Below are 25,570 nucleotides of genomic sequence, written 5' to 3'. Positions count from 1 at the left end.
GCTCCCTATAGAAGGAAGCCACGAGCTGGAACAGTGGCCTCAGGTGCCTGCAGCCAGGTTTAGTTTTTGAAACCATGTCTTTCAGTGACTTAAAAAACCTGGGTCAAATTCTAAAAATTGTAAAGTCTGACAGTAGATTGTTTGTAAGGGTAACTTATTCCAGCACACCCAGCTGGGAAGGTCAATACAAGGAAGCAACATTAAACAGGACCTGAAGGAAAAGCACTCCAAGCACAGGGAATGGCACGTGCAAAATTCATGACATGGCAAGAGCGTGTAAGGCACTGAAAGAAGGCAGAGTGGTGCAAGTCCAGCTGGGCAGGGGAACAAGGAAGTGGGACCAGGCAGGCCTCGGTGAGGTGGGACCTTGAGATCAGGCGAAGGATTTGGGTTTCTCTTCGGGGTAAAATGAGAAGTCATGAAAGGCTGTACCTTTGCAATGTTACCGCAGAGCAGAAAGGCAGCTCTCTTCCCATTTCATAGCTGGAAAGTACGGCACAGAGAGGTTAAGTGACCTCTGCTGAGTCACATCCTGGCACAGGGGCGAAGCTAAGAAGCCACATCCCCTGACTCCAACTGGAAAGAATCCCTGCTGGGTCAAGGCAAGAAATGTGTTCCTTCAGACTGCAGTAATTTCCCAGGGCTGCTATAACAAAGTGCCACAAACTTGGTGGCTTAATACAATAGAAATGTATTCCTTCATGGTTCTGGAGACCACAAGTCCAAAATCAAGATGTTGGCAGACCCATGCCCTCTCTGAGGCCTCTAGAGAAGGATCCTTTCTTGTTTCTTCCAGCTTCTGGTGGCTCCTGACATTCCTTGGCTCGTGGGAGCATCACTCCAGACTCTGCCTCCATTATCACATGGTCTTATGTGTGTTTCTGTGCCTCTTCTCCTCTTATAATAAGGACACTAGTCATACTGGATTAAGGGCACACTGTCCTTTAATATGACTTCTTTTTTTTTTTTTCTTTTTGAGACAAGAGTCTTGCTCTGTAGCCCAGGCTGTGGTGCAGTGGCATGATCTTGGCTCACTGCAAACTCTGCCTCCCGGGTTCAAGCAATTCTCCTGCCTCAGCCTCCTGAGTAGCTGGGATTACAGGCACCCGCCACCACGCCCGGCTAATTTTTTGTGTTCTTTACTAGAGACAGAGTTTCACCATCCTGGCCAGGCTGGTCTCAAACTCCTGACCTCGTGATCCACCTGCCTTGGCCTCCCAAAGTGCTGGAATTACAGGCAGGAGCCACTGCACCCAGCTGACTTCGTCTTAACTAACTATACCTGCAATGCCCCTATTTCCAAGTCAAGTCACATTCTGAGGTTCCAGGAAGGACATGAATTTGAGGGGGACACTATCAACTCAGCGCACTGACTAAGCAGGTGTTTATGAAATATAGGCCCGAATTCAATAAGGGCTGAGAGCACTGACCAACTAAAGTATAGAACCTTTTGCAGCAGAACTCTTGGTTGACCCCCAATATCCATTCACTGTCTTCCTTTAGAATAAAGTAAACACAAGTTTCTTTTACATGACCACGCAGAACAAAGACTACCTTTCCCAGCCTCCCCTGCAGACAGAAATGGCTGGAGCTAAGTGAGATTTAAGCAAAAGTGATGGATCCAAGGGGAATGCCCTCGCTGGACCTCTCTCCCTCTCCCCACTGGCAGGAGGGCGGACATGGTGGTGAGCCATCTTCAACAAGTGGCATGCTTACATGAGAAAAATATGTTCTGCGGCTTCTTCAAGCCATAGGAACACATTTGTCTTCTAGCAACAGGAGGTAAACAGAATCAAAAGTTCATGTAGCCATTTTCAGTCCAAACAGGTTTTCCTAGTGGCAAAAACCTCCAAACATACTACCTGCTACCTAAGAATGCAAGACTTTTTTAAAGCTTATTATATATTTTTTACCTCTTGCCTCTCTTGGTTCTGTTATTCATCAGAAAAACAAGATCCGATACCTATCTTGGATAACAGCATCTTCAGTTTTCTTTGAGAACCACCCTCTCCCACTCCCAGCCTTACTCTCAAACTGGGCATGTGATCGCAGCCACACCAATGAGATTTGCTCACTCAACACATCTTTATTGAACACTTGCTGTAAGACAGGCACCGTTGTAGGAGCTGGGGATGACAGTAAACAAAATATAAAAATCCCTGCCCTTAAGAACTTTACATTCCAGGGCTTTTGTGGAAACTGCTGGAAAAAAGAAGTACCCTCTCTTTCTACTGGGACTGCCCAAAGGCTGGGATGGAGGCCGGAACCACCGGCAGCCATCTTGCCACCATGAGGAGACAGACACAGCACGAACAATCACATCCTAGGGTGCTTGGACTCTGCCACACTGAGTTTGGCTCAGTTTCCTGAGCCAAAAAAAAAGGGGGGGGCACTTTTTTTTTGCTTAAACCAATTTGAATTAGGTTGGGAAAGGAAGGAGTTGCATCCAATTCCTACCAATACCTTAAGAGTCCCTCAGAAAGATATCTGAGGCAAGTTTGGAAATGCCAAGTAAAGACAGGTGACTCTTTTGAAAATGGCTTTTCCTTGGGCATGCCTTGGAAATGCACTGTTTAAAGGCTCCTACCATGTTATCATTTCCAGTTTTAAAAACCTCCTTTTCAATAACTCCCTAGAATGAAGGCACCAGTTCACTGCCTCTTCCACTATGCGTTAAGAACTAAGCCATGTCATCACATCCCCCAAAATGACCAGAGACTAGATGGTTCCAATCACCTCCTGAAAGTCTTGAAATTGCCTGCTGCTGCCGCCGATGGCCACAGGGAACACCACTCTTATTTCCCAAAAAGCCAAATCCCACCGGTTTTCCTCAAGCTAGTGACTGTGTCCCAACATTTCTGATCATTGCTTTCCTTCCCAGGCAAGCACCTCCATGCTCTGGGGCCCCGTGAATACTTAGCTGTTAACAGGAACAGCCTGAACTAGACTTACAGATAACCGAAGCTAATTGACCACATCCTACTTAACAGGAAACCTAATAGACAGCTATTTTAGACTTATTCTCACTTCCCCTCATCTGCTTCCACCTCAGCACTCTGTTGCTGGGAAGTCAGGGTGTACATAAAAGAGACTATGGGGAAGGGGTCAGTGGAGGCTCCAGAGTGCAGATATAAAAAGGCTTAGGGACGTGGACCTGGTGGAAGAGAGGTGCTGGCACTGCATTCGCATGGCAAACGTCGCATTTTTACTCACAGTGTATTTTGGGGTCATCTGGTATGGGCTAGTAGAAATCATTTTTTAATGTTTAAGAAATGAAAATAATAAAATTAAAATATACCCAGGCCTTCCTTCCTTCTGGAGAGATAAGTAACAGAAATATTACACAGGAAGCTCCATCTGCCGTGTGTGTGTGTGTGTGTGTGTGTGTGTGTGTGTGTGTGTGTTTAACTATCAGCAATGTCTTTCACTTTTGCAAGAGGAAAGATACAGTTTGCGTTATGGGTTTGGTTTAGTTTTTCTCTCCCTGTCTCCCACCCCCACTTCCTGTTAGGGGGGTTGTTTCCCAAACTTGAGAGCACCATTAACACAGAGCTCCCTGAAGAGGCTTCATTCTCAGGATGCTGCCAGCCATCGCCCTTCTAAGAGTCACAGGAGCCACGTGAAGAGCTCTTAGGCCTTCTCACTAAATGAACTTCCTCGTAACTGAATTCCTTTCTCCCATCAGTTGAGGACCATTGAGTGCACAATGTTTCCTAGAGCTATCATTGTGTCTTCCCAACTGTAGAGCGATTGTCCCTTTTCCTTTCAGCTCAAGGATCGTTCCTTGTCTTCATCCATTTGGACCGCTGTATCAAAATATCTTGCACTAGGTGGCTTGTAAACTACAGAAATTTATTGCTCACAGTTCTGGAGGCTGGAAAGTCCAAGATCAAGGCACTGGCAGATTTGGTGTCTGCAGAGGCCCCACTTCCTGGTTCTCACTGTGTCCTCCCACGGCACAAGGGGTAAGGGTCTCTCTGGGGTATCTTTTATAAGGGCACTAATCCCATTCATGAGGGCTCCCTCATGACCTAATCACGTCCCAAAGACCACCACCTTCTAAGGGCCTCATACTGGGGAGTAGGTTTCAACCTATAAATTAGGGAGAGAGGCAGCATTCAGACAATAGGGTTTCTCCATATGTTTTTCCTCCTCAATCACAAAAAGAAATTTTCCTCACAGATGCTAGCCCACGCTTTGCAGAGAGAAGTTCTCATTAGAGCACTTTGAGTCAGATGAGCCAGGGCATCCCAGCTCCACCGATAACTCGCTGTGTTACCTTAAGTTAATTACAAAACTTCTCTGAGTCCCACCTAAAAATGAGGATAAGGCCAGTCCTCCTCGCCAGGCTGTGGAGAAGACTAAATGATTTAACACCTGTAACGGGTACCTAGTGAGTAGCAGTGAAAATGTATCTTTTCATTTAATTTGAATCCTAAGGATGATCTATTATAGGACTCTTGGACAGGCACTGAGGGTATGGAGGTGGATTTACAGCAAGCTACTTGTCCATTCATGAATCTCCCTATCCCTGGAAACCCATTAATAAAATACTTTGTGACATCTGAAGAAAGTTCTGTTCTCTTCCCAGATATCAAGTGAAACCTCTCCTTACCTTCCTTGGCTCATTCATTCAGACATGCAAGCATGTATTCAACAAACATTTATTTTATTACAAGTCTGTCATACGCCAGGGACTGGGGACACAGTTTGTGGCCTCCAGAAGCCTATAATCTAGTGTGGACCAAAAACTCAATGAAAGCATGAATGTTGAGATACAGGAAGGCTTCATCAGGAATCTGGATGGCAGCTTAATCAAAGGAGCTGAGATATAGTAAGATGGACATTTTCACACACTACTGGTTGGAGCATCAATAGATACAATCTTCTAGAAAATAATTTGGCTACACTTATCCAGAGCCTTCAAAGGTTTATAACCTGTGAATTCCCCCTCTGAAATTTTATTTGAAAGAGACATTAAGAAACTCAGACAAAAGTTTAGTTTACAAAAACAAAAAAAAAAATGGCATTTTTTAAAAGGAGAAATCTTTTTCAAAAATGTTCAACAAAGGAGAATGGCAAAATGAAAATACATCCATCTGATGGAATATTACAGGGCTGTCAGAGACAACTGAATGACATGAGAAAATGCCCATGATTCGGTGCTACATGGGAAAAGCAAAATACACTATAATATAAGCCTGATGATTTCATCTTCGTAAATATATATACACATATATATTACATATTTTACATATATGTGTATATATTATATATGTGTATATTATAATACATATTATGTCACGTGTGTATACTATATTATGTATATTGCATATATGTGTGATATATGCTATTATATATAACATATGTAATGTATGTTATATACACGTATTTATATATTATAATATATACATATATGTAAGTATGTTACAAGTATTACATATATGTATATATTTGTAAATATATATTATACACATTTACAATTATATATTAGGGATAACTTTTTAAAATATATCTGTAAATATATTTTTTATATATATATGGGACCTACTTCTAAAAAAAGTTATATATATATACACATATATGGAACCTACTTTCAAAAAAATTCATCCCTAATCCCTGCTACCCAGGAAAAATCTCTTGACCTTCTGGTCTATTTTTCCATGGATATATATAAATAAATATATATATATGCATATATATGGCAGGGATTGGGGTGACTTTTTTTGGAAGTAAGTCTCTTTTTTCAAAATTCTCTATAATACACTTGAATTAATTTCATAATCAGAAATATATATATATATAAAAAATACTGCTTTACTCTGAGGCATCATGGGGCAGGGGAGGGAGATGATGGTAAAGGAGCCAGTGGGGCCACCAACCTTGCCCCTTGATAAATTTTATGCCAAGAACATGAGCTCTATTAAGATAGGGATCATTGTCTGTTTTGTCCCCTGCTGTTTCCCTAGCACAGGAACGGTCCTGGCACAAACGGCAGCCATTCAACAAATGCTTGTTAAATAACTGAACAAATGACCAGAGCCCAGCTCAAATATTCCTTCTTCTGTCAAGTTCCCTGACCTCCCTAAACTAATTACTCCTTTTTTTTCCCTAGCCGCCCATAGCCATTATTATAAAGCATTACAGCTAACAATTACGGGTCTGTCACCACTTGCTAAATTGCAAGTTATTTGCAGGCAGGAACTAAGTCTTACTTAGATTTGTCTCTTTAGTCAGATAAATATTTGGTCGATAAATGTTTGAGTGCTGGATGAAGGGGTGGACAGATGTCAGACTGTTCATACTGCATGAACAGTAATTATTCATTTTAATTATGATTTAACCCTCATGTAAATGTGTATTGATTTTGAGAACTGCTAATAGCATCAGCTCTGAGTCGGGAAGAGACCTTAGAAATAGTCTAAGTAGTCAACTGCAAAATTGTTGGTTTTGGCCCTGAAGTACTTTATTCTAACAAAATTTTATTGAGAACCCCAAAATATGAAACAGATAAGCAAGGAACCACTCTGATTGGGGTGGGGTTTACTGGGACCCCCTAGCCCCCTCCAAGGACCTACCCCTATGCTTGGGCTTAAAGGAGTAGTTTGAAAACTGCCAACATCTATATTTGTTAGTAACACATGTGGGGTCCCCAAAAGCGGGTAGAAGAAGCCGGTCAAGAACCCAAGATCCCTGATGCCCCACCCAATGCCTACCCAATGCCCTTTCTACTTTGTTGGAGTTTTATAACAGATCAAACACTCAGCAATGACCTCTGTGTTCCTAATCCATTCCTTGTTTATTTCCTATGAAAATAAAAAAGGAATGTTGCTGTGACTTTCTAATGACAACATCCTGCACATCCCTCAAATCTCATTTGCAGGAAGACACTTACTATCAGCCCTGGATTTATTTTTTAAAATCTCATTTTGCTTTTACAGTCACAGGAAACAAAGTCAGCATAAGCCTTGAAAGAATTCTCTGCAGAGTCCCAAGAAAGAGCCCTGAGCCACTCCCCTCCTAAATGCAATGGATTATCCTAAAGTGAGCAAGGCCACTATTCCTAGTTAATATTTTTAAGCACGTAATTGTCATTCGGATGATGGCTCACACTCTCGCAACAAAAGCTGTTTTATTACAATTAACTAAAAGATTGCCTGTTCAGTTACTGATCTCAAACCTGCACTTCCATTTTTGAACAGCAAAATTATACAGAAAACCCTACTTATAATGAAACCTTGGCTCTTAAAGGATTTCACTATCTAATTCTTCCAATTGCAAAATAATCTCCATTCCAATACCTTTGCATAGGCTTCCAATAATAAGTACTACCTCAATTAGACCTTCAAATCCCTAATCCCTAAATCATTATAAGTTTGCAAGCATAAATCCAGAAACCCTTTTAGCTTGCCTATCCACGTGCCCCCTTTAAAACACGCTGCATATCTGTGATTACATTATATTACTTTCTTTTTCAATTAAGCCTTTGGAAGAGCTCTCCCTGTCGTGATGGTGGTGTTGGTGGTGGTGGTGGTGGTGGTGGTGGTGATGTTTGAACGGAAAATAAAGGGGATCAAAGGTGGTGAGATGCCCCTATGAGAAAACCAGCTCTCGATTATTCATCGACAGGCGTCAAGTGCTACAGTCTCGCAGAGAAAATACAGGCAGCCCTCAGCTTTGTACCAAGCACAATGGCCCCCAGAAGTGATTGTGAAAGCCACAGAGAGATGCCTTTTCATAGGGTGTATGAGCTCTACAATAGCCCCATGCCCTCTCCCACAGCCCAGGAAGGGGAGCCTAAAAAAGAGGCAGCCTTTTGATTTAAAGAGGACACAGGGCAGCATCTTTCAGGGGGACAATGCACTCAGACCCCACATACAGTGCACTTGGGTCTGACATCCAGGAGGAAGCAGCAGGCTTTGTTCTCCATCCTTCGCTGCTCATCTCTAGGGCAGCCCAACAGCTGCAGCCTGACCCGGATACACCCACGAGCTCCCACTGAAGCAAGAAACTCTCTTCCCTGGGACGATTTACACACTTTCCCTTTCTCCCACCACTGCTTCCAGGGCCCTCTGAGGGTGAAGCTAGGGCACCATTAGCAACTGAGAGACTGAAATTTAACCCCCATGTCCTATAATTTTGGCCCAAGCAACGCAAAACAGAGGAGTTTCAAATCCCACTACAGAATGCTTTTAAGCTCTTTCTTACTTTGCACTTTAGTCGTTCATGAATAATCTTCTTGCCTCCCATTAAATGACGGTAATAGAAACGATTTCCAAATGGCCCCGAGTTCATTTTGAGAAAGTGAGTTTGAAACTACTGCCTTTCTAATGAAACAAGAGAGTTTAAATGCAGCTTAAATTTCATCATCTGAAAAACAGGAGTCACTAAACCTGTGGCTCCCTGGTCCCAAGAATAAAACTCAAACTTTAGAGCATTCAGAGCCACCCAGGTTCACCTCTCCACCCTTGGGCTCCTGTATTCCCAGACATCACTCTCCTCACTGGTCTGGCAGACGTCCTCACCTAGAATGTCTTTCCTCCCCCTTCCCAGATTCCGCTAGCAAATTTCTAGTCATCCTTCAGAGCCCAGTGCAAACCTCGACTTTCCCTGGGAGACTTCCTTCCACCACCACCACCACGACCACCACCATCCCCAGCACCACCAAAATCAATCACCCTCCTCTCCCTTTCCTTCACAGTTTGTCTCTCTTTGTAACAGCAATCGCATCTGGCCCCATAAGACAGTAAAGTATGTGTGTTTACATCCACCCTAATAGAATGAATATTCTTTGGGCCAGACTTTGCAGCTAAACGTTGGTATTAGAACCACTGGAAACAAAATTTAAGCAATTCCCCAAATCCTTCTGAGTCTCCACTGCCTCATCTGTAGAATGGAGCTAGTAACAGTTGCTCTTGCTACATGGCAGACTGTGTTAAGATCTCAATAGCACAATCAAGCTTCAGATAACGACTGATTAACTAGAAGACTTTGAAGATACCTTAGAGGCCTGAAATGACTTTAGGGATGTGTGTGTGTGTGTGTGTGTGTGTGTGTAACTTTGCAGCCAATATCTTGTACTTAACATGTTGAGCCTTAAGATAATCAATATTATTCCCAAAGGGTATAGCTAAAACCCAGGAAAGACAACATCCCCTTAAGAAAATGGAAGGGGCGGGCACAATGGCTCATGCCTGTACTCCCAATACTTTAGGAGGCTGAGGCAAGATCGCTTGAGCTCAGGCATTTGAGACCCACCTGGGCAACATAACTAGATCCTGTCTCTACAAAAAAAAAAAAAAATCAAAAATTAGCCCAGTATGATGGTGCACACCTGCAGTCCCAGCTACTTGGGAGGCTAAGGTGGCAGAATTGCTTGAGCCCAGGTCATAGCTGCAGTGAACCACGATCACGCCACTGCATTCCAGTCTGGGTGACAGTCTTGCTCTGTCACCATAAATTTTTTTTTAATTAGGGTGAGGGGAGACAAAAAAAAAAGCCCTAGTTTAGTGTAGAAAAGGTTCTCTAATACTTTAGAGCTACACTATCCATTACAGTAGCCCTAGTCACATGTGGCTAGTAAGCATTTGAAATGCAGCTAATCTGAATGTAGATGTCCTGTAAAAATACACATTGGATTTCTGGAGACTTAGTACCAAAACTCTGTAAAATATTGCAATGAGTTTTAATATTGAGTACTTGTTGGAATATTTCAGATATTAATCTCACCTGTTTCTTTTTACTTTTTTCAATGTAAAAATGGCTACCAGAAGATTTAGTTTTGTGTGCAGTAGCAGTGTGTTTCCACTGGACAGTGCTGCTCTACAAAAGTCTTGTCTCAGACACTCCCATTGCAAACCAAATGAGCAGATCCCTTCCTGGGACACATTTAATTACCTTTGTGGTTACAGTGATGCAATTCCTACAACTTTGACAGTTGTTCACTTTTTGGCTGTTCACATTTAACCACGGTATAAAAGGGGTTGTTCTTGGCTCTCTTAAGTGACAGCTCACCATAGAATCAAAATGAAAATCAAATCACCATAGAATCAAAATGAAAATCAAACCCACCATCCCAAAAAGGGGGATTTTCTTCTTAGTGACCAATTACCATCAGTGTATTCCTTCTTTTAGCAAAGTGTTACTGAGTGACCAGGATCTATTGCAGATGTCGGGATATTGTGCTAAACAAGACATGCCCCTTCCCTGAAGGAGTCAATTATCAGAATGAGTAATATTAGAGATGTACGCACACAAAGTACCACAGGGACGAAAGGAAGGACATCCTTCCCCTCATTCTGACCAAGAGGGGATGGATGGTAATACAAGAGGTAATACATGAACTAGACTTCGACCCAAGGTCACATCCAAGTTGAAGAAAGACATGAGCATCATCTAAACACAGATGATACCCCAAGAGGGGATGAGGTCACCAGAGATAGAGTGTAGGGTAAGAAGAGAAGGGGCTATCACTGAATGTCCCACTTACTGAGTCTACAGCTGAGCTTAAGGCCTTTATGAAATAATTACTTCTTGATCTAATTATCTGAAACCAAGAACATGGAGACGGGAATACTGGTGAGGTGAAGAGTACAGTGTTTGCTGTCAGTTAGACCTGAGCCAGGCTCCTGTTCCAGCTTTCCAATTAGGCAGGCTCCATCACCTCTCTAAGCCTCAGTTTCCTCACCTGTATAATGGGATTGGTAAATGCGCATCTCACAAGGCTGTGGTGGGGATTAAATAGGATGGATAATCCAAACACAGCAGCTGACACACTGTCTGATGCAGAGCAAGTATTTGGTAAGTGATCACTATTGTTACTGTTTTTTTCATAAAGCATCAGAAACATTTTTAATCAAATAAGGGTTTGGTATGGTTTGACTGTGCCCCCATCCAAATCTCACCTTGAATTGTAATAATCCCCACGTGTCAAGGGCAGGACCAAGTGGAGTTAATTGGATCATGGGGGTGGTTTCCCCCATGCTGTTCTCATGATAGTGAGTGAGTCTCATGAGATCTGATGGCTTTATCAGTGTCTGGCATCTCCCCTGCTTGCACGCATTCTCTCTCCTGCTGCCCTGTGAAGAGGTGCCTTCCACCATGATTGTAAGTTTCCTGAGGCCTCCTCAGCCATGCAGAACTGTGAGTCAATTAAACCTCTTTCCTTTATAAATTACCCAGTCACAGGTATTTCTTCACAGCGGCGTGAGAACAGACTAATAGAGGGTTTCCCGACTATTGATATTTTGAGCTAGCCTGTTCTTTGTTGCGGGGAAGTCTATCCTATCCATTGTAGGATGTCTAACAGCATCCCTGGCCTCCACTCACTAAATGCCAGTAGCACACCTTCCCCAGTATTAATGACAACCCAAAATGTCTCCAGACATTGCCACCTGTCACCTGTGGAGGAAGAAGGAGGTCCCAAACCAGTTGCAAACAAATAGTCTAAATCAATGATTAGGTGGAATGGAAAGAAGTCTGGGTGCTTAAAAAGATAAAAACTTTTTCAACTTGTAAAGAAATGTGAGCCCTGACAAATACACTCCCCTTCCTCTATGATAACTCTCCAGCCTAACAGGGACTATTTCAAATGTGAGCCTGGCCTCAGGTCGAAGAATGCTGGGCCTATCCCAGATCAGGGTGATGGAGTCTTTGAACTGAATTTTAGGACCTGGTCTGGTGAAGAAGGGTGGAAATAGATCTGTGCCCCAGCTACAAACCCAGCCACAGAGCAAGCTCCATGTTTAACTGTTTAACTGTTTAACTGCAGTTAAACAGTGGGAAGGCCGGACCCCTATACCGGAGGAACCCTAAAGTCCTCCTCAGCACAGAACAGGCCCAATGTGGAGACACAGGGCCAATCGATGCTGTCCTGTGCAATGAGCCATGCTAACCCAGCCAACAACTGCTCACATACAGGCTGCCATGCTACCACTGTTACTTTTCTGAAATGACTGCTTTTCATCCTCCTCGAAGTTCAGCTTCAGAAATGGCATTGACCAGTGCCTGTGTTATTTCCCAAGTGTCACTTGTTAAAGCCAATGGGAACCCGAGGAATAATTAAGTGCAAAATTGGGAGGAAATGCTCTGGTCACTGCATTCAGCAAGAAAACACAAGGCTGATTCCTCACCAAATATAAACTCTGCTTTGCAAACTGCTACACAGTTTTGGCCTTGGCAGAGGGTATGCCTGTTAGCACGGCAGAGAAAGAGTGAGCACATACAGAGAGAAGATATTCACAGGAGTCTCATTCTTATAGATGTTAGATCCTTTCAGTAAATCTTACAGTGTAGGACACACAGGTTAAAAGGATAAAAACTTGCTCAGGTTTCAAACAGAATGAAATACAACAGCATCATGTTGACATCGAGATTCACATCCTTGAACGAGGAACCACACAGGTCATTTATCGTAACAACAATATATTTATACTGCTTTTACATTCATTTTTTCTTTTTTTATTTAATTTTAAGTTCCAGGATACATGTGCAGGACACGCAGTTTTGTTACATAGGTTTACATCCATTTCCAAAGCAGTTTCACATCTAACTTCTCATTTAATCTTTGCCACCACCACCACCCATAAGAGAGGTGATATTACTACCTTCACTTGGCAAACAAGGGGACCAAATCTCTTGTCTGTGACTTTCACTCAGTCACTCATTCAATCAATTATTAAGCCCCTGCACTTGCCAGGCACTTGCCCAAGTCATGGGATGCAGCCAAGTACTACGCCAGATGCTGTTTACACACAGAGTCTTGAGCTCTTTCTCAAGGAGGGGCATTAGTGGCATTTGGACAGAATGATTCGTTGATGGGCAGAAAGGTCCCACCCTTCGCAGAATGTCTATCACTAAATTGCAATCGTTCTCACCAATCTTTGGGGTGGACGGGAAGACTAATGCCCAAATGAGAGCCCTCCCAGCTGTTCAGAGCAGCAGATATGAAGTCATACAGCCGGGTATGGTTCTTACTCCATCCACGCCTCTCCTGGGGATCTCAGACAAGGGATAATGCTCTATGCTTCAGTTTCCCCCCTTGTAAAATGGTGGTAATTACAGCGTATACATATAAGAGTCCTGTGGGGGAGTAATCTATATTCAATACCTGACCCAAGTTGGCCTTTGGTAAATAATATCCGATAAATATCTTTATTATTTCATCGGCTCATCTCCCATCTACCTCATCTCCTTCAATCTTTAAAGCCACCTTTTCAGAGAGAACTTCCCTGACAACCCTATTTAAAATTTCAATCTCCCCACCACTGCCACTTCACATCCCCCTTCCTTGCTTCCGCACCCCCCCTGTAGCATTTGTCACCTTCAAACATACTCTTTAATTTAATATGCGTTTGTTATTGTGTCTCCCCCACTATGATGTATGTTCCATGAGGACATGGATTTTCAACTGTTTGATTCACACCTAGAACAGAGCCTAACTCTTAGTAAGCATTTAACAAAAATATCTTGAATGATGTCAAATGGATATAGGGAACAGCCAAATCCTAAAAGCTGGTGTCTAGACTCCAAATTCTGTGCTCTTTTCACTATAATGAGTGACCATATGCAATGATATTAAAGGTAAAATATGACAACCGTTAAGAAATGTTAAGTGCCCTGTTACAACACTACCTTAGAGGGGCCTCTGTGGTTTCCCTCTTCTGAGATTCTTTGAAGTTAACAGTTTCTAACAGAAACCCAGCCACCAGCTTATTTCACTTGAGTTGCCTTTGTGAGTTTTTTCTCCCAAGGCATTTAAGATAACCACTCACGCCAGAGAATGATAAGGACTGAAACACTTCCATTACCAGGTTTCTTTGTCTCGATCCATATCGACCTGAGACAGAACCCAATTCCTGGTGATGCTGGAAGTATCAGCCCTCCCCATACTGCTTATCTAAAGCCAAACTAAGCCTCCACCACTGCCAGAACTGGCACTAGGTTAACATGGGACTTTTACCCAGAGTTGACAACGGCAGGTCTGACAATAACCAATGACATTCAAGGCAGGTCTAGTCCTGGGGTTCCAAAATCCTAGTGGACATTGTGCCACAAAAGGGGTCTGGGAAGGAAACATCAGACTTTGCATTTTTTGTTCATCTAAACACCAGACCTTCCATTTTCAGTTACCCTAAAAAAAAAGTAACTATATCAAGAATGCAAATGGCCACAAACAACCCACCTAACCTGTCATATCAAATTACATGTCACTTACGAAACTCAGGCAGGTATCTTCAACCACAAAATGAACTGGAGTGACCACCTCAATAATTCCACCCTTCTCAGCATACTTCAATGAATAACCATTTACAACTGAATCATAAGTAAATTTACAGATTGTATTATCTACTTTTAACTATCCTATTCCTCACAAAATAGAACTGAGGCCTAAAGAGATCCCAGCCAAGAAACCACAACTTAGAGATAATTGTCACAATCCAGGCACACAAGAAATGGCATTCCTCTCTCTTAAGTACTAGCTCTCCATCGTATCTTTGTGAACAACATTACAAGGTCAAAAGGATGAAAGAATGAGAATTGATAAAGAGTCAGCCAACAGAATTATCCAACAGATAATGTCATATGTATTTACAGTCACTAGTCAGAAAGGATCCTATCCTAGATATGTAGATAATGGTAGAAATATTCAGAAATTATTTATAAACAAAATATATTGAGGGATGGCTGCTCAAATATGTTTTACCAATAGGGTGCAATGAGTATTGTGATTATTTGCTCATCATTCATTTTACCCTCCTTCTAGAAAGCTTTCTAGCCTGCAGAGGCTGGTAATTGAAAAGTTGTATTTCCCAGGCTTCTTTGAAGCTAAGGTTCTAGATGTGAATTTGGCTCCCCCCAAACAGAAGCACTCACTTGAGATTTAGAAAGCAGATGTGAGGCAGAGGCCATCTTCTTGCCTTTGGGGCTGTTTGGCTGCTGGCAAGCATGGAGATGGGGACACGAGGGTTTTTTGCAATAGCACTATAGGGTCCACTCTCCGGCTTTGCCATCAGTTTTTTCTTGAACTCAATAGTTCCAGACACAATCTCGGAGGGTGTAGCACCCCTAGTGAGTCAGGTTTTTTTTTTTTTTTTTTTTTTTTGAGCAGCCATGCCGACATACATTTGTTTATAAATTATTATATAAACTACTACCATTAGCTGGGAGACATTCCTGGAGCCCCATTCCTCCAGCCCCTTAATGTCTTTATAAGCACCAAATTCCCTCTAGTAAATATCTTTCTGCTTAAAATACCTAGACAGGGGCCGGACACAGTGGTTCATGCCTGTAATCCTAGCACTTTGGGAGGCCGAGGTGGGCGGATCACCTGATGTCAGGAGTTCAAGACCAGCCTGGCCAACATGGCAAAACCCCGTGTCTACTAAAAATACAAAAATTAGCTGGGCATGGTGGCAGGCACCTGTAATCCCAGCTACTTGGAAGGCTGAGGCAGGAGAATTGCTTGAACCTGGGAGGCAGAGGTTGCAGTGAGCCAGATGGTGCCACGGCACTCCAGCCTGGGCGACAAAGTGATACTCTGTCTCAAAAAAAGAAAACTTCAATTAGATTAAAAAATAAAATACCTAGACTGATTTCTATTTCCTGCCCTGAACCATAGCAGAACAGAAGCAAAGAGATTTGGGAGACAAATGGACTAGACCACAGCAGATGCTGTTTGTACATGACAATCCAACCTGGCTCCTCCTTCTGAGTTCTGGGCACATGGGTTGGGTGGTGACCAAGGTGGAAAGGCTTATCTTTGAGAATCAATTATTAACTCTTTAAATGTTTCCTAGGCACCTCTGGGCCAGGGTCAGAGGCTATAAAGATGAACCTGAGAGAATCCATGCCTTGCTGTATCAAAAGAGGAAGATGTACAAAAAAACAAACAACTACAGTACATTTCTAAAAGGGCCAGAAAAGAGAAATGACAAAGTCATGACAGCTCAGTAGCTTGAAAGAAACAAAAATCCACATTGGTGATACTTTCCCTGGGCAAATGTTTGTGTCTATTTCTAGATGAACTTCCGGGTTCAAGTCCCAAGTTAAATCACCTACTTCCCACCCTCCCTATTCTAACTCTTAACCAACCTCATCATTAATCTGAGAAATACTAACTACAAGCCCTGGGTTCTGAAAATAAGTGCCAGGCAAAGTTAAAAAGACCTGGACAGACTGCATGCCAGTCTGGCCATTGAGAAGCAAGTACTCAAGGCTAACCAGGTACTTTTGAGCCCTCAGAGTCTGCATCTTGGAGGAATGCCATTTTTTCATCACTTACTGAGGTTATGAAGTGTGCCACAGTTTACATAAAGTACTTCCACAATTTACAGAGGTGGCCTCAGAAGGCATCCATGGCGAAGGCACACTATTTGATGGAACACTAAGAAACAAAACAGCTGCTCATTAAAGCGCAGCACGGTGCTGAGATGCCATCAATCACAACACAAATTACATAATTACTAAAATGTGAAAAAATACGTCCTGGAATGAATAATACACAATAATTTATGGGGATAGGATGTGGGAGACCCCAGACTAGGACCTGAGTCTTCCACTCCCAGAGTGTTGATCCATTTCGTTGCTATATTTTTATTGGGTACCGATTTAAGTCTGGCACTTTTTCTGGATAGTTTTTTTTTTTTTTTTTTTTGAGACGGAGTCTCGCTCTGTCGCCCAGGCTGGAGTGCAGTGGCCGCATCTCAGCTCACTGCAAGCTCCGCCTCCCGGGTCTACGCCATTCTCCTGCCTCAGCCTCCCGAGTAGCTGGGACTACAGGCGCCCGCCACCTCACCCGGCTAGTTTTTTGTATTTTTTTAGTAGAGACGGGGTTTCACCGTATTAGCCAGGCTGGTCTCGATCTCCTGACCTTGTGATCCGCCCGTCTCGGCCTCCCAAAGTGAGAGGCCTCCTTCTTAGGAGGCTGAAGCAGGAGAATTGCTTGGGCCCAGGAGGCAGAGGTTGCAATGAGCTGAGATTGCACCACTGCACTCCAGCCTAGGTAACAGAGCGAGACTCCATCTCCATAAAAAAAAAAAAAAAAAAAAAAAGTGCAAGTAGGAGACTTGATTTTCAATCTTTCTACATCGCTTCCACCCTTATTCCTCACCTCCCTGCCTCAAGAGTCCTCTGCTAAAGCTTCTGCAGCACTTCCCTCCCATCTACAGTTAAACCCAAAGCTCAAAACAATCGTCTCTCTCTGACTTGTGTCTCCCCACTGTGGTTGTTGGCTGCCTCTGTCCCTCTGCTCCAGGCACTCTGACCACCTTGCCATGCATGTTCTTGCCTCAGGGACCAGACTTGAACTTGTGTTGCTCTCTCCCTGGAACATGGCCGGCTCCTTCATTTCCTGTAGCTGTCTGCTCTCAGTGTCATCTTATCAATGACATTCCCTAATTACCTCTATATTATATTGCAACCCCTGCCTCTCACATCCCTCAACCATCTTCTCTGTTTTGTTTTTCTCTTCACACCATCTGATATACCATATATATCACTTCTGCATTTTTTTAAAGTCTGTCTGTCCCACTAGAATCTAAGTTCCATGAAGGCAGAGATGTATGTGTTAGATCTCCAGTGCCAAGAACAGCATCTGGCACAGAGGAGAAGAAAGGAAAAGAGAGACAGACAGACAGAGAGGGGGCTGGGGAGGAGGAGAACAAGCGGGCTTGTAAGTTTCAATCAATCACATTGGATCTGAGATGCATCAAATTACAAGTTCCAGGAAATTTTAACTGACAGATCAGATTGTTCAATGATCTCATGGGAAGAACTGCCTCCCCTTTTATTTGTTATAAAGGTGATATCCCAAAAATTCAAAAGAAAAACTAAAAAGAAAAAAAAATGAATCAGCAGAATGACTTCTGGTTTTTCTCAGTCTGAACTTAGAAGAGAACTGCTGGCAATGACTTTCATGAGAGCCTTTTTCACTTGACCTCCAGATTAAAGAGAGGTCCTTTTGGTGGGTTTAAGAAGGGAAAGGGTGGTGCCTTTGCTTAGGAGCCTTTGACTTCCTGTTTTGAAATGACTGTGCTGATAAAGCTATGAACAAAATGATTTTTCAACCAGACAAATACTAACAACAGATACCTCAGCTGAAGGATGGATTCCCTCTCCCCTCACCCCACGGAAACCCCCCAACCACCCTTTCTATGGTGCCCAATCAGTCCTTTTATTTTGGAAAGCAATGAAAATGAGGACTGTAACAATCAAAGGAGATCACCGACGTCTCTCTCATCTGAGCACAGCTATGAAAAGGCTCCATCGAGGTGCAAACATTTAACTTAAACAACCAAGGAGAGACCCCATGCTAAAAATGTCTTCTCCTTCAGTTATTTTTTTTACTTGTTAATTTTTGTAGGTACATAGTAGTTGTATATATTTACGGGGTACATGAGAACCTTCAGTGATTCAATGCTCTTTTCAGAATTCATAACAGTCTCATATTTGAGACCCTCTTGACACTTTTTCAATGGAAGTTTCAGGTATATAACGTAAGAACAGCCCCTACAAATTAGAGTACGACTCCAAACTCATTCCATGTATAAGCAAAAAGATTCTGTAACGTAACATTAAATTTGTGCAGCCACAGCAAAAAATAATACCAGACTAACATCCTGCAAAGGGGTAGACTGGGAGGTGGAGACACATGCAAGTCTATACATTTAAACAGTTATGGCTAAACTTTGTCTTTAATAACTAGTTGTGATAATGATGTATTTGTCTAAAATACTTATTATCAAACAGGATACAAAATGTATGATTTTATCTCAACTATATATATGCATTTTGCATAGTTGAGAAAAATATAGAATGTATAAACATATATAAATATATTCTATAATATAGTTTTAAAGTACTAGTTGCCCCTTGGTGGTGGAATAATGATTGTTTTTCTTCTATGGCACCTGAATTTTCTTTTTTTTTTTTTTGAGATGGTGTTACACTCTTGTTGCCCAGGATGGAGTGCAATGGCACGATCTCAGCTCACTGTAACCTCAGCCTCCCTGGTTCAAGTGATTCTCCTGCCTCAGCCTCCCAAGTAGCTGGGATTACAGGCGGGCACCACCACGCCCGGCTAATCTTTTTGTATTTTTAGTAGAGACAGGGTTTCACCATGTTGGTCAGGCTGGTCTCAAACTCCTGACCTCAGGTGATCCGCCCGCCTCGGACTCCCAAAGTGCTGGGATTACAGGTGTAAGCCATCGCACCTGACCACCTCCTGAATTTTCTAAAATGAGCACGTATTATGTTTACAGTTAGTTTAAAATTATAATATAAAATGCATTTTAGATTCAGCCTGATCAAGTGAAACTGCAAGGGGGTAAACAGACATCTTTAAATAAAGGATATAATCTTTCAATACATTCCACCAAGGCAAAAAAATCCCAGGTGACAGTGAAAATAAACATTTTGCAAAAATAAAAATAATAGAGAGGAAGCAAACAGGAGAGAAAAGGCTTTCTCCTCTGAAGGCTTCTTTCTATGAACAGTAGATTTCAAACAAAAACCACAATCCTATGGAGTAACACAAAAGGAAGGTTCCGAAGAGCTGCCTTTACACACTGTGCACCAATGCAGCCTGGGGGGCCTCTCAGCTTTGCCCTGCATGACACAGCTCCATCAAAACCCAGCCATCTGGGACAGGCATGCAAGACACTTTAATGTAAGCTGATGAACTTTCATAGGAAGCATTCACTGGTGAACTCAAACCTGTATAGAAACCGCAGGTATGTGGTTCCATTCTCCCTGACTTTAGGAATAGCTCACGGCCATAGAAGGTGTCTGTTCTATGGATGGATTTCCTTAGTGGCTAAACAAGGCCAACCTTCTCCAGAATCCAGGACACAGAGCAGTGTCTCAGCTGCCTACACCTCACAGGCTGCAAATTTAGGCCACGGTGAAAGCTCCTGTCTGGCACCTGATGAGTTTAACCGGGTCCATGTCAGAGTTCAGGAAGGCAGGAAGTATCCCCACCGGACAGAGTCAGAGTTATCGACCAGGCATTCTTGGCAAGGCTTGAAGTGACCTTCCTGAAAACCAGAGAAGTGGGTCTACTTCTGGAGTTTAACCACTTCATGCATTCATCCAGCAAATATTTTATTGAGAACCACTGTTGTCAGACACTGTGCAAAAAACATCGGGATTAAAATAGGAGTCTAAAACCTGGTCCTTGTCCAATAAAATATTCTTAAGGAAGACTATTAACTCAGAGTATCAAAAACTTCTAAATGGAACTATCCTACTGACAAGGCCCACTTCTGCTAAACCCTTGTGCAACTGATGACCAATTACTCAAATTTGCAAATTAATCATTTCTATGAATTAGAAAAGATAATGGGGCCCAGATTAGAATCTGAGAGAGGGACAGCCAGCCTTGCCAGCTGTCTGCTTTTTGTTTTTTGTTTTTTTTTTTTTTTTTTTTGAGACACAGTTTCACTCTGTCGCCCAGGCTGGAGTGCAGTGGTGCCATCTTAGCTCACAGCAACCTCTGCCTCCCAGGTTCATGCTATTCTCATGCCTCAGACTCCGGGGTTCCTGGAATTACAGGCATGTGCCACCACACCCAGCTAATTTTTGTATTTTTAGTAGAGATGTGGTTTTGCCATGTTGGCTGGGCTGGTCTCGAACTCCTGAGCTCAAGTGATTCACCCGCCTCGGCCTCCCAAGGTGCTGGGATTCCAGGTATGAGCCACTGTGCCCCGCCCTCCTTTTTTTCTTTCTCTCCCCTGTCTCACACCCTCCAGCCACAACGAAGCCTGGAACCCACTGCCTTTGCAATACTATTTTTCTATTTCACACGCAGGTATCTGGAACCCCTGCCAGAGGCCTCCAAATTTTTAGCTACACAATCTGTGCCATGCTGTGGTCCCTTCTGCCTCTCCCAGGGTGATCTGGAGAGACAGAAACTGCAGAGCCAGGCTGAAGGATCAGCTCTCCTTACCCCAAGATACTTCAGAGAAGCAAGGATCTTTAACTTTTAAAGAAATTCAAACCAGTGAAAAAGATTCCACATCAGCGGTCATCAACAGTGTAGCTTAAAAAAATGAACCCCCCAAAAAGAAAATGTTTAATGTGGATTTCAAAGTATATTTTTATGCCCCATGTAATGATAAACTGTTGACACAGTTTTAGTGGAACTGTAAGTAATTTGAAATAAGGAAGGCCTTTCAATTGAACTATCTGTAACTCTACATTCAATAGAAGGTTTTGAAAGTAGTATTTGCTATGGACTGGGGGGAAATATCAGAAAAATATATTTATAGTGATCCAAAGAATAAACAATAGCAGAAAATAGGACTAGAAGGGGACATAAAGGATGGGGCAGGACTGACAGAGGATCTTTATCAGCACAAGCTTAGAAAAGGTTCTCTGCCTCTTCCAAAAGGCTAGACTGAAAAGATATGATGTCACTTTCAAGTCAACTTAAGAATCTAACAAGAGCTGGAAATTTTCACAAAGTGCCAATTACAAGTTGGAAGTTTCTTCCTAGTATCTTTGGCTAGAAAGTTATTTCCCAATTCTCACAAAGAATTCCATGACAATTGTATTTCAGGTACACAGAAGCTCAAGCACATTCCTGCTGAAGGCTGACACTCATCCTCGTTCTGGGCATTTGTACAGAGCATTACTGGCATTCACGGTCCCAGCAAAACTTCAAGAGACCTGAACACAGCTCTAGAGTCTAGACCAAATCACCCCGCCCCTTGTTTAAACTGCTTGAACCCCTGTGTATCTGCACACCACCAGTCCCCTGGCGCTCTGGGGTGAGTCTGCCCGGTCTCCGGTGGCCCCAGGAGCTTGGCACTCTGAGATACCCCTGGCTGTCTGGCCCTGCCCACTGCAACCAAGGCCTGCCTGCCGGAATGCAAGCCAGGTCCATTTTTAAATTCCTTTATAAGTTTCACAACCGCAGGTCTGGGTGAGGAGACAAACACCGCTGTAGTTTGCTGACATTAAACTAAAAATACCCAGCTGCAAACAAAAGCCATCTTTAACAGGGCTGGCTCGGACGTCCTGAGGTTACATGTGGTAGAGTCGGAGCATATCCTTGGCAGTGTGGCTGCCTTAACAACTGCTCCAGGCCGAGTGGGGCAAAGGGGCCGTCTGTCCCTGCGCTGTCAAGGAATCTGCAGCCTGCAGCCCTGCCCGTATGATGGAAAGAACAGCTTTATTCCTCTGCCATCGACCCAAACGCAGGCTTGATGAATTCGGGACTGCGTCTGCTTAAAGCGTTAGATACACAGTGAAAGGAGAAGGCGGGAGGCAAAAATGAAAAACACCAACCCCACTTCCCTGGAAGGAAATGCGTTTCCACCTCCCTCCTCCTTGCAATTAGAAAAGCAAATTATTGCTGTGACTACGCTGAGAAAGGCAACTCGGAGGCGTAGAAAATGGATTTCTGAGCCAACGTGGCCCGGCAGGGGGCTGATAAGGGAGGGGAAAAGGGAGCAGGGGAGACCCGCGTTACCCCGCAGGCTTCTCAGAAGGTTCTACCTGTTGGGCTTCGCAGCCGAGCTGCTCACCCCCGGCCGCCGCGCTCGAGGGCGCCCCTCCCTCTCCAGGACCCAAACTTTCCCTCGCACCCCTCGGAAGCGACGAGCCTCGTCCCTCCCCCAGTCCAGATTTCGGACGTGGAACTCTGCCTGAGCCGCAAGGGACCGGAGGAATGGGGTTCATTCCCACGCCGCCCGGGGGATTCCCGTTGCTCGGATTCCAGAAGTGGAGGATGCAAACGGACGGTCAGCCCAGGACCTGACCAAAGTTTCCTCCAAAACTGCAGGGGTCAAGGCATGACCCAGGAGCTCGGAGTTCCCATCTCAGGGGCTGGGGGCTGGAGCAGGCCCCGGGGCACCATCCACAAGGTCACTGCGGAGCCGGACCCCGGGGGCAAGCGGCCGGCGCGTGGTGGAGGGGCAGCGGCTGGGCACCCGACCTCTCTCCACACCTGCTCAGCTCTGCGTCGAGCCCGGGATACGTGGGAGCCCAGTGCCGGGCTCCCCAGCCTGCTTCAGGGACTCGCAACCTCGCCGGGGCGTAAACCCTTCGCCCCCGGCCCGGCAACCAGGAAGAGGCGGCTCGCCCGGGCGCTGAGCAGCCGGCTTCGGGTAACTCTTTCATCCCCCGACCTCGGCAGTAACGGGGAGGGAGTTTCGTTCTCCTCAAACCAGCCCCTCACCCCCGGCTGCTTCCCACACCTCTCCCTTTCCCTGCTACCTCGTAGACAGACAGACAAGGGACACAAAGAAAAAAAAAAGAAGGGAAAAAAACAAAAAAAAACAAAAAACTACCGCCCCTCCTGGTCCCATCCTCCAGCCCGGAGCCGGGAGGAAGAAGAGGGGAAAGCACACCTTCCCTTCTCCTCCCCATCCGGACGCGGTGACCCAGGTACACCCGGGCAGCCAGGAGCCCCGAAGAGGCCGAAGGCGGAGAGGTAGGGTTGCAAGAGGCAGAAACCAGGCGGAGCGAGGGAGCGAGCGAGCGAGAGCGCGAGAGAGAAGAAAATATCCAACAAAACCACGCTAACGCGCCCCCTACCTGGGTGCAACATACTTTGGAAATAGAAGATGACCAGGATAAAGGATCCCAAGCAAGTGGCCAGCACCATCCGGCAGATTCTGTTCATCCTCATCACTTCCAGCAGCGCTGGCTTCATGGCTTTGTCCTGGCTGCGGGTACCGGGGTGTCCGGGAGGCGCGCCCGGGGCGCAGGAGCAGGGACCCCACCGCGCGGACCGGAGCCCGGGAGGCGCAGGGCAGAGCTGAGCAAGGCTCGGAGGGAGGATCGGGCTCGCCTCGCTGCCGCTCTTGGAGCCCCCAGCCCGGGCAGGGGTGTAGAAGGTGCCGGAGTTGGTCTGGAAGTGCTGAGATGCGTGGACCCGCTGGCTGCGCGCTCCTGCTCCTCCTCCTCGCCGCTCCGCCGCCTCCTCCGATCCCGCCGGCGGCCGCCGCTGCCTGGTCGCGGGCCGGGCGGCTGGGGTGCGAGCGGTGATGGTGGTGCCGCCGCCGCTGCCGCTGCGCTGGCCGCTGTGGCTGTCCGACGGGCCCTCTCCCTCCTCTCCAAAGGCTACTTCATAGCGCTCCAAAGATCTATATATTCCGGGGCTGGGTTTTACCAAATGCAACTCGCGGCCCCCGGCGAGGGGAGGGCGCCTGCGGAGAGCCGGGAGGAAGGAGGGACCCTAGCGCCTGGGCGGAGCGTCGCGCTCCCCCCGCCCCTACCCGGGATATGGTCGCGTCCAGCTGTTGCCCGGGGAGTGCTGTGTGCGCGCCGCGCTCCCGCAGGGTCCCAAAAGCCCTCAGTCCCCGGCCGGGCTCGGCCGCCGTCTGGAGGTTGTGTCAGCGTTTCCATGACAAAACCCGGAGGAAAAAAAGACGAAGAAAATCGCCTCGTTGCTGCCACCCACCCCCATGAGCGTTTGCAGAGGGAAGTGGCAAGGAGCCGGCTGGGTCTCGGAGGGGAGAATTAAGGGTTAGGGGGTTTCTGGTGGCTGGCAGTTATTTAAAATCTCTGGGCGACGTAGCGGGGAAGTTGCCCCAAGCCCCCAGGGAGAGAGTGCCCATTTTCCGACGCTCAGAACTGGGCGGTTTCGTTTTTCTTTCAAAGGACAGCCCAGCTTGGGAGTCGGGGTTAAAGAGGGCTGACTTAAAGTCAAGGTTAAGGAAACTGCACGACCCTCGGGTCAGGCGACAGCTGAGCTTTCCCAGGGACTTATACAGAGTCTCTGACACCCACCATCACCACCATTCCTCAAGGTAAAAGGGATTTGTGGGTTTCAAAACTCTGCTATCCCAAAGGGTAGAGTATCCTCCAAATTATGCAAAATTCACAGCAGTCTTCGCTGGGAGGGGGTAAGAAAATGCCCCTAGGAAGCCACCTCACCCAAGTCCAAAAAACTGCTGGAAAAGCCAAACCAGCCAGAGCACTGGTAGGTACATGGAATGATGGTGTTGCTTTCTTGTATTGTGTAAAATGACTTCCAATTTCCAATTCCATGCATTTAGGCTGTTTCACAATCAATAAAGTGGACACAGGCAATAGTATAGGGATCACTTTTATGTCAACAAAAAAAATGTTATTGTAAAGACTAACTTTTGTGCCTCATCAAGTCATTACTAATACTAATTCAATTAAAAATGAAATAAGATACTGTGTCTTTCAATGCCTCTCACAAAATAGGCATTTGATAAATTCTTATTGAATCTGAATGTAATGGGCCTTATCCTCCCCTTAATAGACAGAGACACAACTTGCAGTTAGACACATGCAACAAAAACCACCTGAGCAACCCCAGTTCCCTTCCCCCAGCGTTCTCCTCCAGCAGTTGCATGGTAGGGAAAGTAACAAACTCAGCAGCCTTGCCTTTGATTACAGAAGACAATCAATTAAAGCACAATATTTATGTAGCCAGTGTGTGCTGTGTGAATTTGGACTTACCTGTGAATGAGTTGCTTGCTCAAGGAAGCCGGGCTGAGCAAGCTTCAGACAGAGTCTTCTCCAGTGATTCTTCTGCTCTGGTGATAGGAGATCAGGAATGGGAGTTGCACTACACCCTCCCCACCTCCACACC

General features: G+C 44.9%; 1 protein-coding gene across 2 annotated transcripts in view; it reads right to left on the bottom strand.

The window, feature by feature from the left end:
* Positions 1 to 24,155, bottom strand: part of CHST11 (carbohydrate sulfotransferase 11) — a 311,298-nt gene extending 287,143 nt beyond the window's left edge. Inside the window, 1 exon segment of one of the 2 annotated variants that reach the window (NM_001258082.1) lies at positions 23,554 to 24,155. In NM_001258082.1, the coding sequence (NP_001245011.1) occupies positions 23,554 to 23,656 (103 nt within the window). In that variant the 5' untranslated portion in view covers positions 23,657 to 24,155. 2 annotated transcript variants of the gene reach the window in all.
* Positions 24,156 to 25,570: the final 1,415 nt, after the last annotated feature.

Source organism: Macaca mulatta, chromosome 11 (genome assembly GCF_049350105.2).
Source record: "Macaca mulatta isolate MMU2019108-1 chromosome 11, T2T-MMU8v2.0, whole genome shotgun sequence".
NCBI lineage: Eukaryota > Metazoa > Chordata > Mammalia > Primates > Cercopithecidae > Macaca > Macaca mulatta.
This window is presented reverse-complemented; position numbering and strand designations above follow the sequence as displayed.